At 32.7% G+C, this 19,176-nt stretch overlaps 1 protein-coding gene across 3 annotated transcripts in view; it reads right to left on the reverse strand.

Moving 5' to 3' along the window:
• The window catches only part of FNIP1 (folliculin interacting protein 1), a 136,999-nt gene that overhangs the window by 51,377 nt on the left and 66,446 nt on the right, over window positions 1-19,176 (reverse strand). For all 3 annotated transcript variants that reach the window (XM_007473411.3, XM_007473410.3, XM_056811143.1), the window contains 2 exons: window positions 18,182-18,308; window positions 167-298 (listed from right to left, as the gene is read on the reverse strand). In XM_007473411.3, coding sequence (XP_007473473.1) covers window positions 167-298; window positions 18,182-18,308 — 259 coding nt within the window. The remainder of the gene's footprint in view (window positions 1-166; window positions 299-18,181; window positions 18,309-19,176) is intronic.

Raw genomic sequence — 19,176 nt, forward strand, 5'->3', positions numbered from 1 at the left:
AAGAATCTTAACCAGCAGAGAAGGTGCTGACCTGCATTGGTAGAGGAAATTCTCTTAGCCTGGAAACCACACTTTAATAATTAAAAGATGTTTTAAAGAATTAAATATTCTGGTCACCTAAAATATGACTATAAAGTAAAACAAAGGTAGGGCACAGTGTTCTTACCTGGTATTTAGGACACTGCTCTTTTGTATCTGAAGAATTAATAGAACTATCCAAAGAAGAAGAACTGTCTCCTCCAGGTTTTAGTTGGCAGCATTTCCCAAAGACTTTTACTTGAGCATCACTGCAAAGTTTCTGAAATACATCATTCTCATTAATTTTACTGTTAGCTAGGACACAAAAAATGCTTGAAGTTCCACATAATTCATTATATGACACTTGTAAAATATACTTGTTTTTGCTAAAAATTATATTCTGGGAAAATAAATACCTCATATATCCTGCCAAGATATCATGAATTAAATGATTTTCAAACCTGTGGTATTGATAACCTCCTTTTTTCTTGACAAAAATTATATAGTGACCTCACACTTTCAAAAAATTGTTTATGCAAATAATTTTTACTTATATTTTATTTATGAAAAATTAAGAATGTATTACTCTTTTAAATGACACACAAATCTTAACTATATAAGTAAAATAGCCTACTATGTAAAAATTTATTAAATGATAAAATTTGATAACTCATATTGATAACTTACAAGACAATAATAATAAAATCCCATTTATATAACAGATGTTTGTTTTTCAGTATTGATATTCATAATTATTTTGAGATCAAATTTTTTATTTATATCAAGTTATAGTTATCTCATTTGATCCTTAACAATAACTTTTGAGATAGGGGCTATTATCGTCCTCAAAAAGCATGCAAAAGTATCAGGAGAAAATCGTTATCAAATAAATTTACTTCACTTGTGTTACTATCAAACTGTTATATTTTAAAGCTCAAATACACTTCTAAATGTTTTATAATTTTAGAAATTGCCCTGTTATGTCTCCAAATTTATCACACAGTTTTGCAATGAATCTTCTTTTAAAAAGTATAATTATAAAGTTGGTTACTCTTGCAACTTAAAAAACCATATGTAGTTGTTCAATCATATTTCTTATATTTCTTTATGCAAATAAAGAATGTAATGTGCCCAACCAGCACAAGAGGATGAATTTGTAATTAGTGCTTTTAAACCTGAGTTTCACTGTAACACTGAGCTTCATCAATACAGTCTAGCACATTTACATCAAATAAATCTTTCCTCATATTGGTTTCAACAGTATATAAGAACATGAAATTAAATGAGCCTGTTTTTACCTAAGCATTTGCAAAATAATATAGGAAGACTTTTTAAAATGTCTTAAGCTAACAGGCTCAGTTCCCACCATTAAGTGGAATCATTCAAAGCTACTCTGCATATAATCAATTCTCCAGGCACTGTTTAGATCTCAATAGTGGCCAATAGTGGCCCATATCTATTTCTCCTACTTGAAGAAGGCTTAGCAATTCCCTAAATAACATTATACAATGTAAGCAAACTTTTTGCTGTCAAAATAAAGGTTTTAAATTTTTGTTTATCTTTATTAATAGTATAATTTTTTAAAAAAAACTATCTTGTTAACATATTCTGCATGTACATTTTCAAGATGTCATTTTGATTAAACTTCATTATTCTACATTAGAGCACTGATACAAAGCAAAAAGCATTCTTTCCATCAGTAATTGTACTTGTAAAATCGAGTAAGCACCATAAGTGATCTTTTAATTTAGGCTTTTGATAATATTTAAGCTGTCTCTATTGTCTGTTCTGATGTTGTATCTGTTCAAACTAGTTATTTGCCCATCATGAAGGGCTATTATTTTTAGAATAAGAGGCAACACAAAAATTAACATAAAATTTGAACTTAATGGTTGAATATTTTAAATAAATACTTATAACTGGTTTCAAGATAAAGTACAAAGTATTCCATCACAATCATATACCATGACTTGTCTAGTCATTTCCCAAGAGATGAGCATCCTCTCGATTTCAAATTATTTTCTACTATGAAGAGAGCTGCTAGAAATTTTTGTATGTATAAGTCCTTTTCCTTTGATCTTTTTGGGATACAAACCGAGCTAGTGGAACTGTTTTTGGCCTGCCTGGCTTTGGATTTAGTACCATGTTTGTGTCATAAAAGGAGTTTGGTAGAACTCCCTCTTTGCTTATTATGTCAAATAGTTTGTATAATATTGGGATTAACTGTTCTCAGAATGTTTGATAGAATTCACTGGTGAATCCATCAGGCCCTGGGGATTTTTTCTTAGGAAGTTCTTTGATGGCTTGTTGGATTTCATTTTCTGATATGGGATTATTTAAGAATTCTATTTCCTCTTCTGTTAGTCTAGGCAGTTTGTATTTTTGTATATATTCATCCATATCACCTAAATTGGTGTATTTATTGCCATATAATTGGGAAAAGTAATTTCTAATGATTGCCTTAATTTCCTCTTCATCGAAGGTGCTGTCCCCCTTTTCATCTTTAATGCTGTTAATTTGCTTTTCTTCCTTCCTTTTTTTAATTAGATTGACCAGTACTTTGTCTATTTTGTTTGTTTTTTCAAAGTACCAGCTTCTTGTCTTATTTATTAAATCAATAGTTCTATCACTTTCTATTTTATTAATTTCTCCCTTAATTTTTAGGATTTCTAGTTTGGTTTTCTTCTGGGGATTTTTAATTTAATCGCTTTTGAGTTTTTTTATTTGTATTTCCAATTGATTGATCTCTGTGCTCCCTAGTTTGTTGATATATGCACTCAGGGATATGAATTTACCTCTGATTACCTCTTTAGCTGCATCCCAAAAGGCTTGAAAGGATGTCTCGCCATTGTCATTTTCCTCGATAAAAGTATTGTTTCTATGATTTCTTCTCTAACTAAAAGATTTTGGAGTATCATTATTTAATTTCTAATTAGTTTTTGATTTGGTTTTCCATGTACCTTTACTGATCATTATTTTTATTGCCTTGTGATCTGAGAATGCTGCATTTATTATTTCTGCTTTTCTGCATTTGTGTGCTATGTTTCTGTGACCTAATGTATGGTCAATTTTTGTGAATGTGCCATGTGCTGCTGAGAAGAAGGTGTATTCCTTTTTATCCCTATTTATTTTTCTCCATATGTCTATTAATTCTAGTTTTTCTAAGATTTCTTTCACCTCTTTCTTATTTATTTTTTGGTTTGATTTATCTAAATTTGATAGTGGTTGGTTCAAGTCTCCCACTAATAGGTTTTACTGTCTATTTCCTCCTTCAATTCTCCTAATGTCTCCATTAGAAATTTGGATGCTATACCATTTCATGCATACATGTTGATTAGTGATATTTCCTCATTGTCTATACTCCCTTTTAACAGAATATATTTACCTTCCCAATCCCTTTTGATCAGGTCTATTTTTGCTTTGGCATTGTCAGATATCATGATTGCAACTCCTGCTTTCTTTCTATCAGTTGAGGCCCAAAAGGTCTTACTCCCTCCTTTAATTCTAACCTTGTGAGTATCAACCCGCCTCATATGTGTTTCTTGAAGAAAACATACGGTAGGGTTTTGGGTTCTAATCCAATCTGCTATTTGTCTATGTTTTATGGGTGAGTTCATTCCATACACGTTCAAAGTTATGATTGTCACTTGTAGATTCCCTGGCATTTTGATATCCTCCCCTAATTCTTACCTTTCTTCTTTAGCTATAGCCTTTTATACCAGTAATTTACTTTAGGTCAGTCCCCCTAGTTCTCTCCCTTGAAATGCTTCCCTTTCTGGCCCCTCCCTTTTTTTTGTTCCTTTCCCCCCTCCCCGCTCCTTCCCTCCCTTTTGATACTCCCTCCCCCCTTCCCCTCCTTAATTTTTCTTTCTCTCTTACCCTGTTGGATGAGATAGAATTCAGGATCCCAATGGATCTAGATGTTCTTCCCTCTCAGAGTTGATTTCACTGAGAGTAAGGTTTAAGTAATACCACTTCGTGCTCTCTTCCTCTCCTTCTCATATGAGAATTCTTCCCCTCCCCCCTTCCCTTGTGTATCTTTGTGTGGGAAAGATTATTCTATTTAGTTTTTTTCTCCCCCCCTCTATTTCTTGAAGTAAATCTTAGTATCATTGATTCCCTCCCTCCCTTTTTCTTTCTTTCCCCCCTTTCACCAAATCTTCTTGATGCCCCAATCTTTCCCTATGCATGATTCTTCTAACTACTCTTATATGCACACAATTTTTGAGTTACACAATACATTTCCCCACATATTAATATATATAATTTGATATAAATGTAGTCCTTATAGAAGAGAGTTTGACTTAAAGAAAAAAGATAAGATTTTTCTCCTTTTCTCTTTCTTTCATATTTACTTTTTCAAGTTTCTCTTGCTTTCTGTGATTGGATGTCAAATTTTCCATTAAGTTCTGGTTTTTTCTTAGCAAATACTTGGAAATCTTCTATTTTGTTGAATGCCCATACTTTCCCCTGGAAGTATATAGTCAGTTTTGCTGGACAGTTGATTCTTGGTTGGAGACCCAGTTCTCTTGACTTTCTAAATATCATGTTCCATGCTTTGGGGTCTCAAAGTGTTAGCAGGTAAGTCATGTGTGATCCTTATGGGGGCCCCTCTATATCGGAAGCTCCTCTTCTTGGCTTCTTGTAAGATTTTCTCCTTAGCTTGGAAGCTCTTGAATTTGGAGATCACATTCTTGGGGGTTGTCTTTTGGGGATTTAGTATAGAGGGTGTTCTATGAACCCTTTCTATTTCTATTTTGCCCCCTTGTCCAGAACATGTGGGCAATTTTCTTCTATAATCTCCTGTAGTATAGTATCAAGGATTTTGTTTATCTCTGGTTTTTTGGGCAGACCAATAATTCTCAAGTTGTCTCTTCTTCCTCGGTTTTCCTGGTCTGTCACCTTGTCAGTGAGATATTTTATGGTTTCTTCTAATTCATTAATTTTTTGGCTTTGCTTTATTAATTCTTTTTTTTTTTTTAACCCTTACCTTCCGTCTTGGAGTCAATACTGTGTATTGGCTCCAAGGCAGAAGAGTGGTAAGGGCTAGGCAATGGGGGTCAAGTGACTTGCCCAGGGTCACACAGCTAGGAAGTGGCTGAGGCCAGATTTGAACCTAGGACCTCCCGTCTCTAGGACTGGCTCTTAATCCACTGAGCTACCCAGCTGCCCCCTGCTTTATTAATTCTTGGGCTTTGCAAGCTCACTGTCTTCAAGTTGCTTATTTCTGGTCTTTAGGGACTGGATTTGTTTTTCAGTTTGTTCTGCCCTTCTTTTAGAGTCTTCCAGCTCTTTCTCCAATTGTGAGGTCTTGTGTATCAGGCTGCTGACCTCTTTCTGGGTTTTTTCCAATTTTTCTTTCCAAAAGGTTTCCATCTTTTGGATTAGCTCCAATTTGAGTTCTTCCAAAATTCTTCCAGAGCTTGTGGATGATTTCCATTTGGGGGGGCATGTTTTGATTTTGTTTGAATTTAATTCTCTTTCTCTTCTTTTCTTTGGGTACTCTTGCCATAAGAGTTTTCAATGGTCACTTTTCCCCCTTTTTTCTTGGAGGCTTGATTTTGGGCCGTGTGAGTCATCCCTTCGGTGGTTTTTTCCCCCTTTCCTTTTTGGTCTGAGGTCTGGGTGATATGGGCGGGTTTTCTGTGGATTTAGGTTGCCTCAGACTACTTCTTCATAGCCTCCCGGGTGTGTTCGCAGGCCCGTCCCCCGTGCTCAGCGTGCCCGCCCTGGTGCTTTGTGACCTCTTCTCACTGATGATCAGGAATCTCCTGTAAAACCGCTCTGAGGGGTGGATATCTGGTGATCTCAGTCAGTTTCCAGGGAGCCTGGCCCCCCCACTACAACGAGAGGTAACGCTTTGGCCTTAGGCAGTTTTTACAGACTCTCATGACTCCTCACTGTTCGCAGTTTGCAGGGGCCCCGCTGTCTGAGCACTCGCGTTCCCACTCCCGCTCTGCAGTGCGCAGGGTACTCCCTTGAAACCACCCTGAGAGGTCCTTTCCTAGCAGTCTTTAGATCCCAAGGACCCTGGTGTGCCCCCTCCAAACAGAGATGTTCCTCACTCACTCACTGTCCCGGTGAGCGCTCTCATCCCCTACTCTGGTGCTGTGGAGGAGGAGGGGCGGGGAAGAGCGGCTCAGTTCACGTTTTTGTGCAAGCTTTTCCTCCTTCTTATAGTGTGGCAAAGTTCAAACCCCATGTACCTTTGTTTATGTGGGGTACTGGAGAGTCCCTCCGTTCTTCCAAAGATGATTTTTATGCTCTTTTGAGGTAGTCGATTTTGTTCTGTATCAGGGAGAGGAAGCGATTTGCGTCTAGATTGCAGCCATGTTTACCCAGAAGTTAGACCCATATTCTCAATGAACATAGATCCAAATATCTTAAATAGAATACTAGCAAAAAGACTCCAGCAAGTCATCATGAGTGTTATTCATTATGATCAGGTGGGATTTATAATAGAAATGAAAGGATGGTTCAATATTAGGAAAACCATCCACATAATTGACGACATCAACGAGCAAACCAACAAAAATCACATGATTATCTCAATAGATGCAGAAAAAGCTTTTGACAAAACACAACACCCATCCCTATTGAAAACACTAGAAAGTATAGAAATAGACAGGCCTTTCCTAAAAATAATAAACAGTATATATCTAAAACCATCAGCAAACATCATCAGCAATGGGGACAAATTAGAATCCTTCCCAATAAGATCAGGAGTGAAACAAGGATGCCCATTAACACCTCTATTATTTAACATTGTACTAGAAACACTAGCAGTAGCAATTAGAGAAGAAAAAGAAATTGAAGATATTAAAATAGGCAATGAGGAGACCGAGTTATCACTTCTTTCAGATGGAATGATGGTCTACTTAAAGAATTCTAGAGAATCAACTAAAAAGTGGAAATAATCCACAACTTTAGCAAAGTTGCAGGATACAAAATAAACCCACATAAGTCATCAGCATTTTTATATATCTCCAACACATCTCAACAGCAAGAGTTAGCAAGAGAAATTTCATTTTAAATCACCCTAGACAATATAAAATACTTAGGAATCTAACAGCCAAGACAGACAAAGGAGCTATATGAACACAACTACAAAGCACTCCACACAATTAAAACTAGATGTAAACAATCGGAAAAACATTGATTGCTCATGGTTAGGATGAGCTAACATAATAAAAATGACAATCCTACCCAAACTAATTTACTTATTTAGTGCCATACCCATCGAACTACCAAAAAACTTTTTTATTGTATAATAAAAAACCATAACAATAAAGTTCATTTGGAAGAACAAAAGATGAAGGATATCCAGGGAAATAATGGGAAAAAAAATGTGAAGGAAGGTAGCCTAGCAGTACCAGATGTCAAACTATACTATAAAGCAGTGGTCATCAAAACAATATGGCTAAGAGACAGAAAGGAGGGTCAGTGGAATAGAGTTGGGGTCTATAAATATAAGTAAATTAGGTGAACACAGAATAGTATACATGTCAGATCTTTGGGAAAGGAAAGGTTTTAAGACCAAGAAAGAGTTAGAAAAAAACCACAAAATGTAAAATAAATAATTTTGATTATATTCAATTAAAAAGCTTTTATACAAACAAAACCAATGCAACCAAAATTAGAAGAGAAGCAACAAACTGGGGAAAATTTTTCATAACAAAAACCTCTGATAAAGGTCTAATTATTCAAATTTATAAAGAGCTAAAACAAATTTTTTGTACAAAAAAATCATGCTGTTCTCCAATTGATAAATGGGCAAGGGACATGGATAAGCAATTTTCAGATAAAGAAATCAAAACTATTAATAAGCACATGAAAAAGTGTTCTAAATCTCTTATAATCAGAGAAATACAAATCAAAACAACTCTGAGGTACCACCTACCTCATCCCTAGCAGATTGGGTAACATGACATCAAAGGTAAGTAAAGAATGCTGGAGGGGATGTGGAAAAATTGGGACATTAATGCATTGCTGGTGGAATTGTGAATTGATTCAACCATTCTGGAGAGTGATTTGGAACTATGCCCAAAGCTGATTGTTCATATGCGTGTGTGTGTGTGTGTCTGTTTGTCTGTGTGCGTGTATGAACAGGGGATAGATAATAAAACTAACTTAATTAAAAAAAAACAAATAAAATCATCAGTAGCAAAAATGAAAATGGAGAATTCACAACACATTAAGAAATAAAGGATAATATTAGAAACTATTTCCCCAAAATATTCCAGTAAAACTGGCAACTTAAATGATTGTATATTTGCAAAATATAAACAACTCAGATGAATGCAAGAAAGAGATTTATATTATTTATATTACAACTCAATTTTTGAAAAAGAACATTTAAAAACCATCAATAGACTTTCATAGGAAAAAACCCAGGGAACAAATTATTGACAAGTGAATTCTATCAAGATTCAATGAACAATTACTTCCAATATAATACAAAAGTGTTTGCAAAAAGCAAAAGAAACATACTATCAAATTATTCTTATGGTACAAATATGCTCTTGATATTTTATAGTTGGGAGAATCAAAACAGAAAGAAATAGATCAAAATTTCTATTCAACACCAATGTAAAAATTTTAAACAAAATATCAGCAAAGAGGCTGTAGAGAATCAAAACAGAAAGAAATAGATCAAAATTTCTATTCAACACCAATGTAAAAATTGTAAACAAAATATCAGCAAAGAGGCGGTAACAATACATAGATTATACACCATGACCATGTTACATTTATATCAGGAATGCAGTGTTAATTTGCTATTACAAGGATTATAAATAATTGATCACATTAACAAGAAGAATAAATAACCACATAACTGTATTTAAAGACAAAGAAAGGTTTTGAAAAAATACAACACCTATTTCTATAAGAAATAGCAGAAATCAAAGAGATTTAAAAAAATATAAGTTATAAATATCTAAAGCAAGATATAGTATTATATGTAATGCAGATAAACTTAAGGGGCCCTTTCCAATAGGTTAATGGTAAATCAAAGAAGTCCATAATCACTTTTACTATTTAATGAAGTGCTTGAAATGATAGCTTTAATTATAAGTTAAAAAAAAAAACCAAAAAACTGAAGGAATAATCACAGGCCTAGAAGAAACAAAATTACCATTTTTTTTTCCAGATATGATGTTGTACTTGGAGAACCTTAGCAAGCTAATTAAAATTTTAAATTAAACAATTATAAACTGAGTAAGATGAAGCACATAAAATAAATCCACAGAAAATCATAAGTACTTCTGTATATTACCAATAAAACATAGCCAGAGGAGATAAAAAAGGAAATGCCATTTAAATAACTGAAGAATATCTAAAGATATTTGGACATCTATTTTCCAGATACTCACAGGGACTATATGAATACAAGTAGAAGACCTCCTTAAACAAATAAAAGTAGACTTAAATAACTGGAGAAATATTAATGGCTCATGAGTAGGCTATTTTTATCATAAAAGAAATTTGAAATGGCTTTTTTTTGCCTGTTCCTCTAAAGAGTTTATATAATATTGGAATTGTTCTTTCTTTAAATGTTTGGTAGAATTCACTTTGGAATCCATCTGGTCTTGGGGATTTTTTATTAGCTTATTGATGACATTCGATTTCTTTTTCTAAGATAGGATATCTCATTTCCTTTTCTATTAATTTGGACAATTTATATATTTGTAAATATTTATCCATTTTATTTACATTATCAGACTCATTGTCCTATAATTTGGTAAAATAGCTCCTAATAATTGCTTTACTTTTCCTCTTCATTGGTGGTAACTTCATACTTTTCATTTTTGATACTGGTCATTTTGATTTCTTTTTTATTTAGAAAAAATCAAATTAAACAATCCTTTAGCTATTTTATATTTTCATAAAACCAGTTTCTATTTATTAGTTCAAGTATATTAATCTCTCCTTTGATTTTCAGGATTTCTAATTTGGTGCTTATTTGAGGATTTCTAATTTTTTCTATTTCTAGTTTCTTTTCTTTTCTTTTTCTTAAAGCTGGGTGCCTAAGCATTTGGAGATTGAAATTTTTTCTTCAGTACTGCTTTGGCTGCATCCCATATATTTTGCAGTGTTGTCTCACAGTTCTCATTCTCTTTAATTTATTGGTTGGTTCTATGGTTTCTTCTATGACCCACATATTCTTTAAAATTATTTAGTTTCCAATTAATTTCTTATCTGCTTTTCCTTAGTTTTATATTTGAATGTAATTTTTATTGCATTATGATCCAGAAAGGATGTCTTTCAATATTTCTGTTTTTCTGCATTTGGTTGTAAGGTTTTTATGCCTTAATATAATAGTTAATTTTTTTTGTAGATGCTATGTGCTATTCCCATTTTATTTTCTCAAAGTCTAGCTTTTCTAAAATTCTATTCATTGCTTAACTTTTTTCTTGTTTATTTTATAGTTAGATTTATCTAATTCTGAGGGGGAATGGTTGAGGTCTTCTCTCTCATGTAGTTTTATTGTTTATTTCCTCCTGTAACACTTATAATTTTTTCTTTAAGAATATGAATGCTATATCACTTAGTACATATCGGTTTAACATTGATTTTACTTCATTTTCTATAGTACCTTTTAGCAAAATGCAGTTTCCCTGATTATTTCTTTTAATTAAGTCTATTTTTGCTTTGGTGTGGTCTGAATCATGGTTACTACCCCTTGCCAATTTTTTTTTAAATTTGGCTAAAGCATTATACATTCTGCTCCAAGTATACTTTTTAATCTACTCTATCTGCTGCACTTTTATGAATGAGTTCATCCCAATTCACAGTTATCATTATTAACTCCTCTCCATCCTATTCCCCCAACCCTAACCCCAGTTTATTCATTTTATCTTTCTTACATTTTATCTGCAAAAAAAATGTTTTCCCTTTTCCTCCTATTTCTGATTAGGGAAAAATAGATTTCTATATGTAAGTATCTGTTATGCCCTCTATGAGCCAGTTCTAATGTGAATAAAGTTCAAGTGTTATTCACATTCTTCCATCTTCCAACTCTTTCTTTTGTACCTATTTTTATGGGAGATGAGTCACTCCATTCTACCTCTCCCTTCACCCTCAGGACATTCCTTTCTCAACTCTTAATTTCGTTTAAAAAAAATCATCCTTTCTTAATCAACTCTCATCTATGCCCAATGGCTAAGTATACACACCTCTTAACTGCTCTAATAATGAAATTTTTAGGAATTACAAGTATCTTCCCATAAAGGAATATAAAGTTTAATCTTATTGAATTGTTTATGATTTCTCTTTTATGTTTACTATTTTAGATTTATTTTTAAGTCTTGTATTTGAACCTCAAATTTTACTTACGATTTCTTGAAGTTCCTCTATTTTAATAAATATCCATTCTCCCACCCTGAAGACTATACTTAGTTTTTCTTGGTAGATTATTCTTGGTTATAATTCTAGATCCTTTGCCTTGTAGAATATCATATTTCAAGTCTTCTGTTGCTTTAACATGGAAGCTATTACATCTTGTCTGATTCTAACTGTGTATATATTAACTTAATTAATTAATTAGCTGTCACAATGGCCAGTCTGATAGGTGTGAGTTGATTTCTCAGTATTGTTTTAATTTGAACTTCTCTGATCAAGAGTGATTTAGAGAATTTTTTAATATGATTATTGATGGATTTGAGTTCTTCTTCTGAAAACTGCTTATTTATATCTTTTGAGCATCTGTCAATTAGGGAAAATGAATTGATGTCTTATAAATTTAACTTAGTTCTCTACATGAGAAATGAGACCATTATGAGAGAAATTTATCATAAAATCCCCCACCTCCCCCCAGTTTGTGTTTCCCTTCTAATCTTGGTTGCATTGGTTTTGTTTGTATAAAACCTTTTTAATTTAATATAGCTAAAGTTGTCTATTTTATATCTTGTAATGTTTTCTGTCTCTTGTTTGGTCATGAATGCTACCCTTCTCCATCGACCTGACAGGCAAACTATTCTACATTCCCCTAATTCACTTATAATATCACCCTTTATGTCTAAGCCACATAACCATTTTAACCCTATCTTGGCATAGGATATGAGATATTGGTTTATACCTAATTTTTGTCATACCAATTTTCAGTTTTTCCCAGCAGTTTCTGTCAAATTACAAATAATTATCCCGAAAGTTGGGATCTTTGCTGTTGTACTTTGTTGATTCTATCTATCTATCTATCTATCTATCTATCTATCTATCTATCTATCTATCTATCTATCTATCTATCTATAAATGCTGATGATTTTTGTGGGTTTGTTTTGTATCCAGCAACTTTGCTAAAGTTATTAATATTTCAACTAGTTTTTTGGTTGATTCTCTAAGTATATCATCATATCTTCAAAGAATGATAGTTTAGATATGGTCAATTATGCTGATAGTTTTCCTATTATTTAAACCAGCTTTTCATTCCTGATTTAAATCCCACCTGGTTTTAGTGAATAATCCTTGTGCTATATTGCTGTAGTTTCTTTGCTAGTATTTATTTAAGGTTTTCCCATCTATATTCATTAAGGATACTGGTCTGAATTCTCATTCTCAGTTTTTGGTCTTTTTGGCTTAGGTATCAGCACCATATTTGTGATATTAAAAGAATTTGGGAGGACTCCTAATTTTCCAAATAGTTTATATAGTATTGGAATTAACTGTTCTTTAAAGGTTTGCTATAATTTACTTATGAATCCATCTGGCTCTGGGGATTTTTTTCTTAGGGAGTTCATTGATGGCTCATTTCATTTCTTTTTCTGGGATGGGGTTATTTTTATCATTCTATTTCCTCTTTTGTTTGGGCAATTTATATTTTTGTAAATATCCATTTCACAGATTTATTGTCATATAATTACGCAAAAATAGCTCCTAACAATTGCCTTAATTTATTCTTCATTGGTGTTTAATTCACCATTTTCATTTTTGATACTGATAATTTGACTTTCTTCTTTCCTTTGTTTAAGATCAAATTAACCAATGCTCTATTTATTTGTTCCCCCCCCCCCCATAAAATCAACATATGGTCTTATTTATTAGTTCAATCATTCTCTTACTTTCTCCTTTGATTTTTAGGATTTCCAATTTTGTCTTTAATTGGGTATTTAAAATTTGTTCTTTTTCTGTTGTTGTTGTTGTTTAAGTTGTATGACCAAGCTGTTGCTCTGCTTTTCCTCTATTTTACAGATGTAAGTATTCAGAGATATACATTTCCCCCTAATGACTGCTTTGGCTGTATCCTATAAATTTTGATATGCTGTCTCTTCATTGTCATGAATCAGGTATTTTAAATCTAAATCTAATTTATAATAAGAATCCCAAACTGAGAAATGATCCAAATATATGAATAGGCATTTTTCAGAGGAAGAAATCCAAACTATAAATAAGCATAAAAATGCTCTAAATCACAGATAATTAGAAAAGTGCAAATTAATAGGAACTATGAAGTTATACTTCACACCTATTAATTTGGCAAAATGAGGGAAAATAACAAATGTTGGTGGGTATGTCAGAAAACAGGCACATTAATGCACTGTCCAGTGGAGCTGTAAACTGGTCTAGCCATTCTGGAAAACAATTTGGAACTGTCTCCCCAAAGCTCTTAAAATCTGTGTACTCTTTTACCTAATAATACCATTGCTAGTCTTAAACTCCAAAGAGATGAAAGAAAGTGGCAAAGGCTACATATGTATAAAAAAATATTTATACTGTCTCTTTTCTAGGTTGCCTCAATCTTGAAGCTCAGGGAGTGCCCAGTTATTCAAGAATGGATGGTGAAAAAAAATTATGGTAAATGAATGTAATTTAATATTATTCCACCACAAAAAATGATGATAGGAATAACTTATGTGGAAACTGGGAAAACCTCTGAATTGACACATGGTAAAATGAGAAGTATTAGGAGAACAATTTATAAAGTGACACTATAAAGAAAAATTACTTTGAAATATATTAGAACTCTTGACTAATGCAATGATGAATTGTAAGTTCAAAAGACTAAATATTAATCATGTTATATAAAATTTCAGAAAATCATTACTAAAAACTGTATCTATATGTAAATTAGAAAAAATTATGATTAACAGCTTAAAAATATGAAGCATGTTTCCCTTCCAGAGAAGTGATGGATTTAAAAAGCAGGATGAGATATATTTTTCAGCATGATCCATGTGGTTCATACATTTGTTAAAGAGGATTTCCTTTTTCATTGTTGGGGAGGGGGAAGGGAGAGATAATAAATGCTTATATAAATGAATGAATAAACAAATAAATGAGATTCCCTACTCCCAAAACCTATTATAGACTTTCAGGTAGACCAGTATTCAAGTAGAAAAACGTAAGGAGGATAAAAGCTTTTGGGTTAGAAAAACATTGGACAGGTCAACCAACCTTTCCACAAAGTCCCTGTAACCCAGAAACTAACAGACTGGTTGTGAATTTATATAAAGAAAAGAGCCTTCTAACCTCTTTTTAAAACAATTACTCCTATGCCTAATGATGTTCTTAGAACTTCTCTCTAACATATGGACAGTTCTCTCTGTAAATTCAAAAATATTTATAAAAGTCTTGATGGAGAAAAAATACTATACATTTTTCAAACTGAAATTACTGAGGCATATTTCATATGCTAGATATGTGAATTCAGACCTGGAAGTTTAAGCCTGACTCACATTCAAATTGGTCAAATTTAAAAAGTGGACTTTGATTTTGTCCTAAGTTATGGAAATTTGTTGAATTTTTGTGATGTGTAAATTTGCTAATAAGGCAAAGCTTATTGTTTGTGCATGTAGCATACAATAGCTGGAACATGTGAATGATCATATGATTACACAAGGAACTCACAAACTAGCTTTGCATTTTTTGTCTGACACAAAAACAATATATTGAGAAAAGCAAAGCATCATGTGATGATACCACACTGAATGCATTGACTATGGCAATTTTCAGAGAAACCACAACTCAACATTTCAGGCATTAAATGTGGCATGTTCTTTTATTAATATTTTATTTGTGAGCTCAGTCATATCACAGACACAAAAATGTACTTGGTAGCATTTTTAAGCCTTCTTTAAAATATGATGAATCCTGAAAATTCTGTAATTCTGTTAATATTTTTGCTCCTTCTACAATGATGATAAAACCCAATCAATTAAAATCTATCATACTGTAATACAAAATTTAAAAATGTTAACATGAAAAATTAAAATACATGAAAATATACAAATCATTTTTCACTAACTTATTTTATTTTTTCATTAATGTATCAAAATAATCACAATGAATTTTTCTAATAGCCTCCCTTCAGCTAATATAAAAGTATTTCTTTAAAAATCGTTTCCTTAATCTAAAAAGCAATTGCTTTGTGATGAGAAACTATTTCCCAGTTTAAGTAAATCTAGTAAACCTTGGCAACATTTTTTTTCTTTTCTTTTTTTTTAAATTAAAACCCTTACCTTCCATCTGTTAAAAATGAATTAAAAACTCTGGTCCTTAATTTCCATAAAGTTTATTAATATTTACTTGAATAAAAGAAAGAATACAGAGAAAGATTGAAGTCTATTCTCAAACTATTCTAACTGGCCGTGTGGTTGCTCCTCCTCATGGGTCTCTCTCTCAGCCACCCTCCTTTCATGGAGATCACTTCCTGGAACCCCCTTTTTTATTTCTTCTCCTTTACACCTGGATTCTAATCTGCTCCTTTCCAGGTTAGTGTGCCTAGGTCACTTCTCCTGTGATCTATGTTTGGAGCCCACTCACATAACATAAAGCTAGCAGTCTGGGGACACAGTTAAGACCCCAGGGGATTCCCACACACATCTTAGAATCAATATTATGGATTGATTCTAAGGCATAAGAGTGATAAGGACTAGGCAATGGGACTTTGACATACATTGGGTTATACAGCTAGGGAGTACCTGAGGTGAGATTTGACCCTAGGACCTCCCAAATTCAGGCCTGGCTCTCTATCCTCTGAGCCACCTGGTTATCACCCTGGCTTAGCAATATTTCAATAAAATTATGTTGTTTTCCCTTAATGGAATTTCATTATTTGTACCAAATGCAAAAGATTTTCTTTTAACCTTCAAATTATCTTCCATGCTTTTGTACTTAGCAGTTACTCAAGAATTTTTTTTTAATTTCCTGAGACTGGTTTTTCATAAATTGGTGATCTATTAATGAACAATTTTCAAATGTGACCAGAATACTGGCTCTAGTAGAGATAAAGTGATATGACAAAAAAAAAACACTATCTCAAGGAGAGATAGTCTTGTCTTGGGCTCAGCCATTTACAAAAATTTTATTCTGTTCATTTACATGGTTGCAAGACTTCATAATAAAAAAGCTATTTTATATGTAGTATCCATCAGTACAATTATTTTCTCTCCTTGTACAATTTACTCATTTATGCAGAAAGCATTTATTAACTACCTAAAACATTTTTTTAAAAAATCTCAGTCCAGAAGAGAAAGTAGTTAAATAAAATGCTAAATCTGAGATGGATGTGCTAGTAAAATCTAGTAAAGTATATATACAATCTAGTATGCAGATTGTTACTTTAATAATTTTTATAGAAATGTGAAAAGGCAGGTATAATAATTAAGGGCATAAGTCATATTAATGATTAACACTTAAAATTCCTAAGAGACCTTTTACTATTTGTAAGGCCAAATGGTTTATTCTTTTGTTTTAGAACAGAAGGGATAGAATAATGTGGCAAGGAAAATAAATTATAACATTTGGCTTCCCATTTAATATTAAGGACATTACTCTATCAAAACCAAGATAGGAAAATTATTTTCAAAAGATACAATTCAAGTGTCAAGCCTTCCAAATCACTGATGTACAAAAACAGGCAAAAGTAGACTTTTAAAATATTTTCATCTGGAAAACTACTGATATCTGAAATATTTAAGTAGAGAAAGCTGGGTGATATGGTGAATAGAATGCTGGCTGAACTTGGAGTCAGGAAGGTCTGGCTTGAATTCTTCCTCAGACACTTAATACCTGTGTGATTCTGGGTAAGCTATTTAATCCTTCTCACCCTCAGTTTCCCTATCTCTAAAATGAGGATAAAGATAGTATCTTCTTAACGGTTGCTGTTAATCAAATGAAATTTTACAGAGATATACTTGTAAATGATAACTATTCTGTAGTACATGCATAGCTAGCCAACCTTGACAAAAAGATAACATCTTTGATGTCTGCTTATAATCTGGTACTACAATGGTAACTAGAGAAAAAGATATTCTCCTGAGTCTTCAATCATCTTATACTTTATACCCATCCAAGTTAATCTTTGATCCAGTGGCACTGGCTTTCTGGCTGTTTCATGAACGAGATACTCCCATCTCTGAGACCAAGGTATTTTCTCTGGCTGTCTTGGATGCCTGGAATGCTGTCCCTTATAATCTCTGCTTTCTGGCTCCCCTGGCTTCTTTCAAATCCCAGATCAAAAATCCTACCTGCTATAGGACGCCTTTCCCCACAATCCCTCTTAATTTTAGTGTCTTCCTTGTGTTGATTATTCCTACTTATCCTATATAGCATGTTTGTACATACTTGTCTGTTGCTTCCTGTATTAGATAGTGAGCTCCTCAAAGTAAGGGACTGTCTTTTGCTTTTTCTTCATATATCTAGCACTCAGCACAGTGCCTAAAGCATAGTAATAATGACTGACTACAGATGAGAAAAATTTGGAAATTAAAGGAGACAATTCATAAGACATTAACTTAAAAAGTTTAATGTAGGGGGCAGCTGGGTGGCTCACTGGATTGAGAGCCAGGCCTAGATACAGGAGGTCCTAGGTTCAAATCTGGCCTCAGACACTTCCCAGCTGTGTGACCCTGGGCAAGTCACTTAACCCCCATTGCCTAGCCCTTACCACTCTTCTGCCTTGGAACCAATACACAGTATTGATTCTAAGATGGAAGGTAAGGGTTTAAAAAAAATAAAATTTAATGTAATTAAAATTATAAGTTCTCAAATTAATGTCCAAGTTCTTGAATGCAAATAATACATTACTGTTTTACCACTGATTTCAGTTATGGCATGCAGAATTTTGAATTTTTAAAAGCTATAGTATAGGTACTACCACAATGAAAAATAATGTTTTTTGCTAATTTATCCTGAATTTAATAATAAAATAATTAACAATGCTCACCGACACAGATATGTCTTCAGTTTTTCTTTTAGTACTAGAATCGAATAAGACATTCCTCCCTCTTCTTTCACAATCTTGATACACGATTAGTCGAATTTGGCTTGGATCAAACTCCGACAAAGGCCAACTTTAATGAAAAATAAAAAAAATTTGCATTTTATTAAGTACTGTATGAAATTATCTTCCAAATGAATTCTTTATTAGACAATTAAAAAATGTACCATATCTTTTGCCTATTTATAAAGTATCTATTTCTCTTCAGTCACATGGCTGAGAAGTAAAAGAATACATTTAACAATGGTTTATGCACAAGCTTTATTTTTAAAAATATTTTCTTTTTTCCTAATTATGTGTAAAAATAACTTTGAATATTTGTTTTTTTAAAAGCTGAGTTTCAAATTCTTTCTCCCTACTCTTTCTTTTTCTCACTTCACTGAGAAAGAAAGCAAGCAAGAGAAAAAGCAGAGTAATGCTTTTTCAATGTCATTTCCATTTATAAAAAATCAAATCTTTTTTTAAAATGTCAATTCTGAACTTCAATACTAAATGAGAATTTGCACAAAGTAGAACAGAAAAAGAGAATTATACATAAAACTAGGAATCTCTACAATGTAGAGCATGTTTTGGTAATTATATAATAATGTGCCTTTCAAAGTTGTCTTGCTTCTATTTCCTTCTAGGTTAATTTTTATTGATATTTTTAGAGTTCTAAAGAACCAAAATTAAACCAACTCCTCCCAGAGAATCATCCCATACAACAAATAATATTTTTTAGGAAAAAATAAGAAACAATGAACAACACATAAAAATAAAGTCTGAAAATACATACAATTTTTCATACTTGTGAACCTCCCCCTGAAAGCTATTAAGGTGACAGGGACACTCAAGCCACAAATTCAGAAGAAGAGAATGACTAGAAAACATTTATAAGCAAAGCCTGGAAGAAAAACACCACAGATACAAATTCAAATAGAATTTCTAATAGGGTGAAGCAA

This window comes from Monodelphis domestica, chromosome 1 (genome assembly GCF_027887165.1).
Source record: "Monodelphis domestica isolate mMonDom1 chromosome 1, mMonDom1.pri, whole genome shotgun sequence".
Lineage (NCBI taxonomy): Eukaryota > Metazoa > Chordata > Mammalia > Didelphimorphia > Didelphidae > Monodelphis > Monodelphis domestica.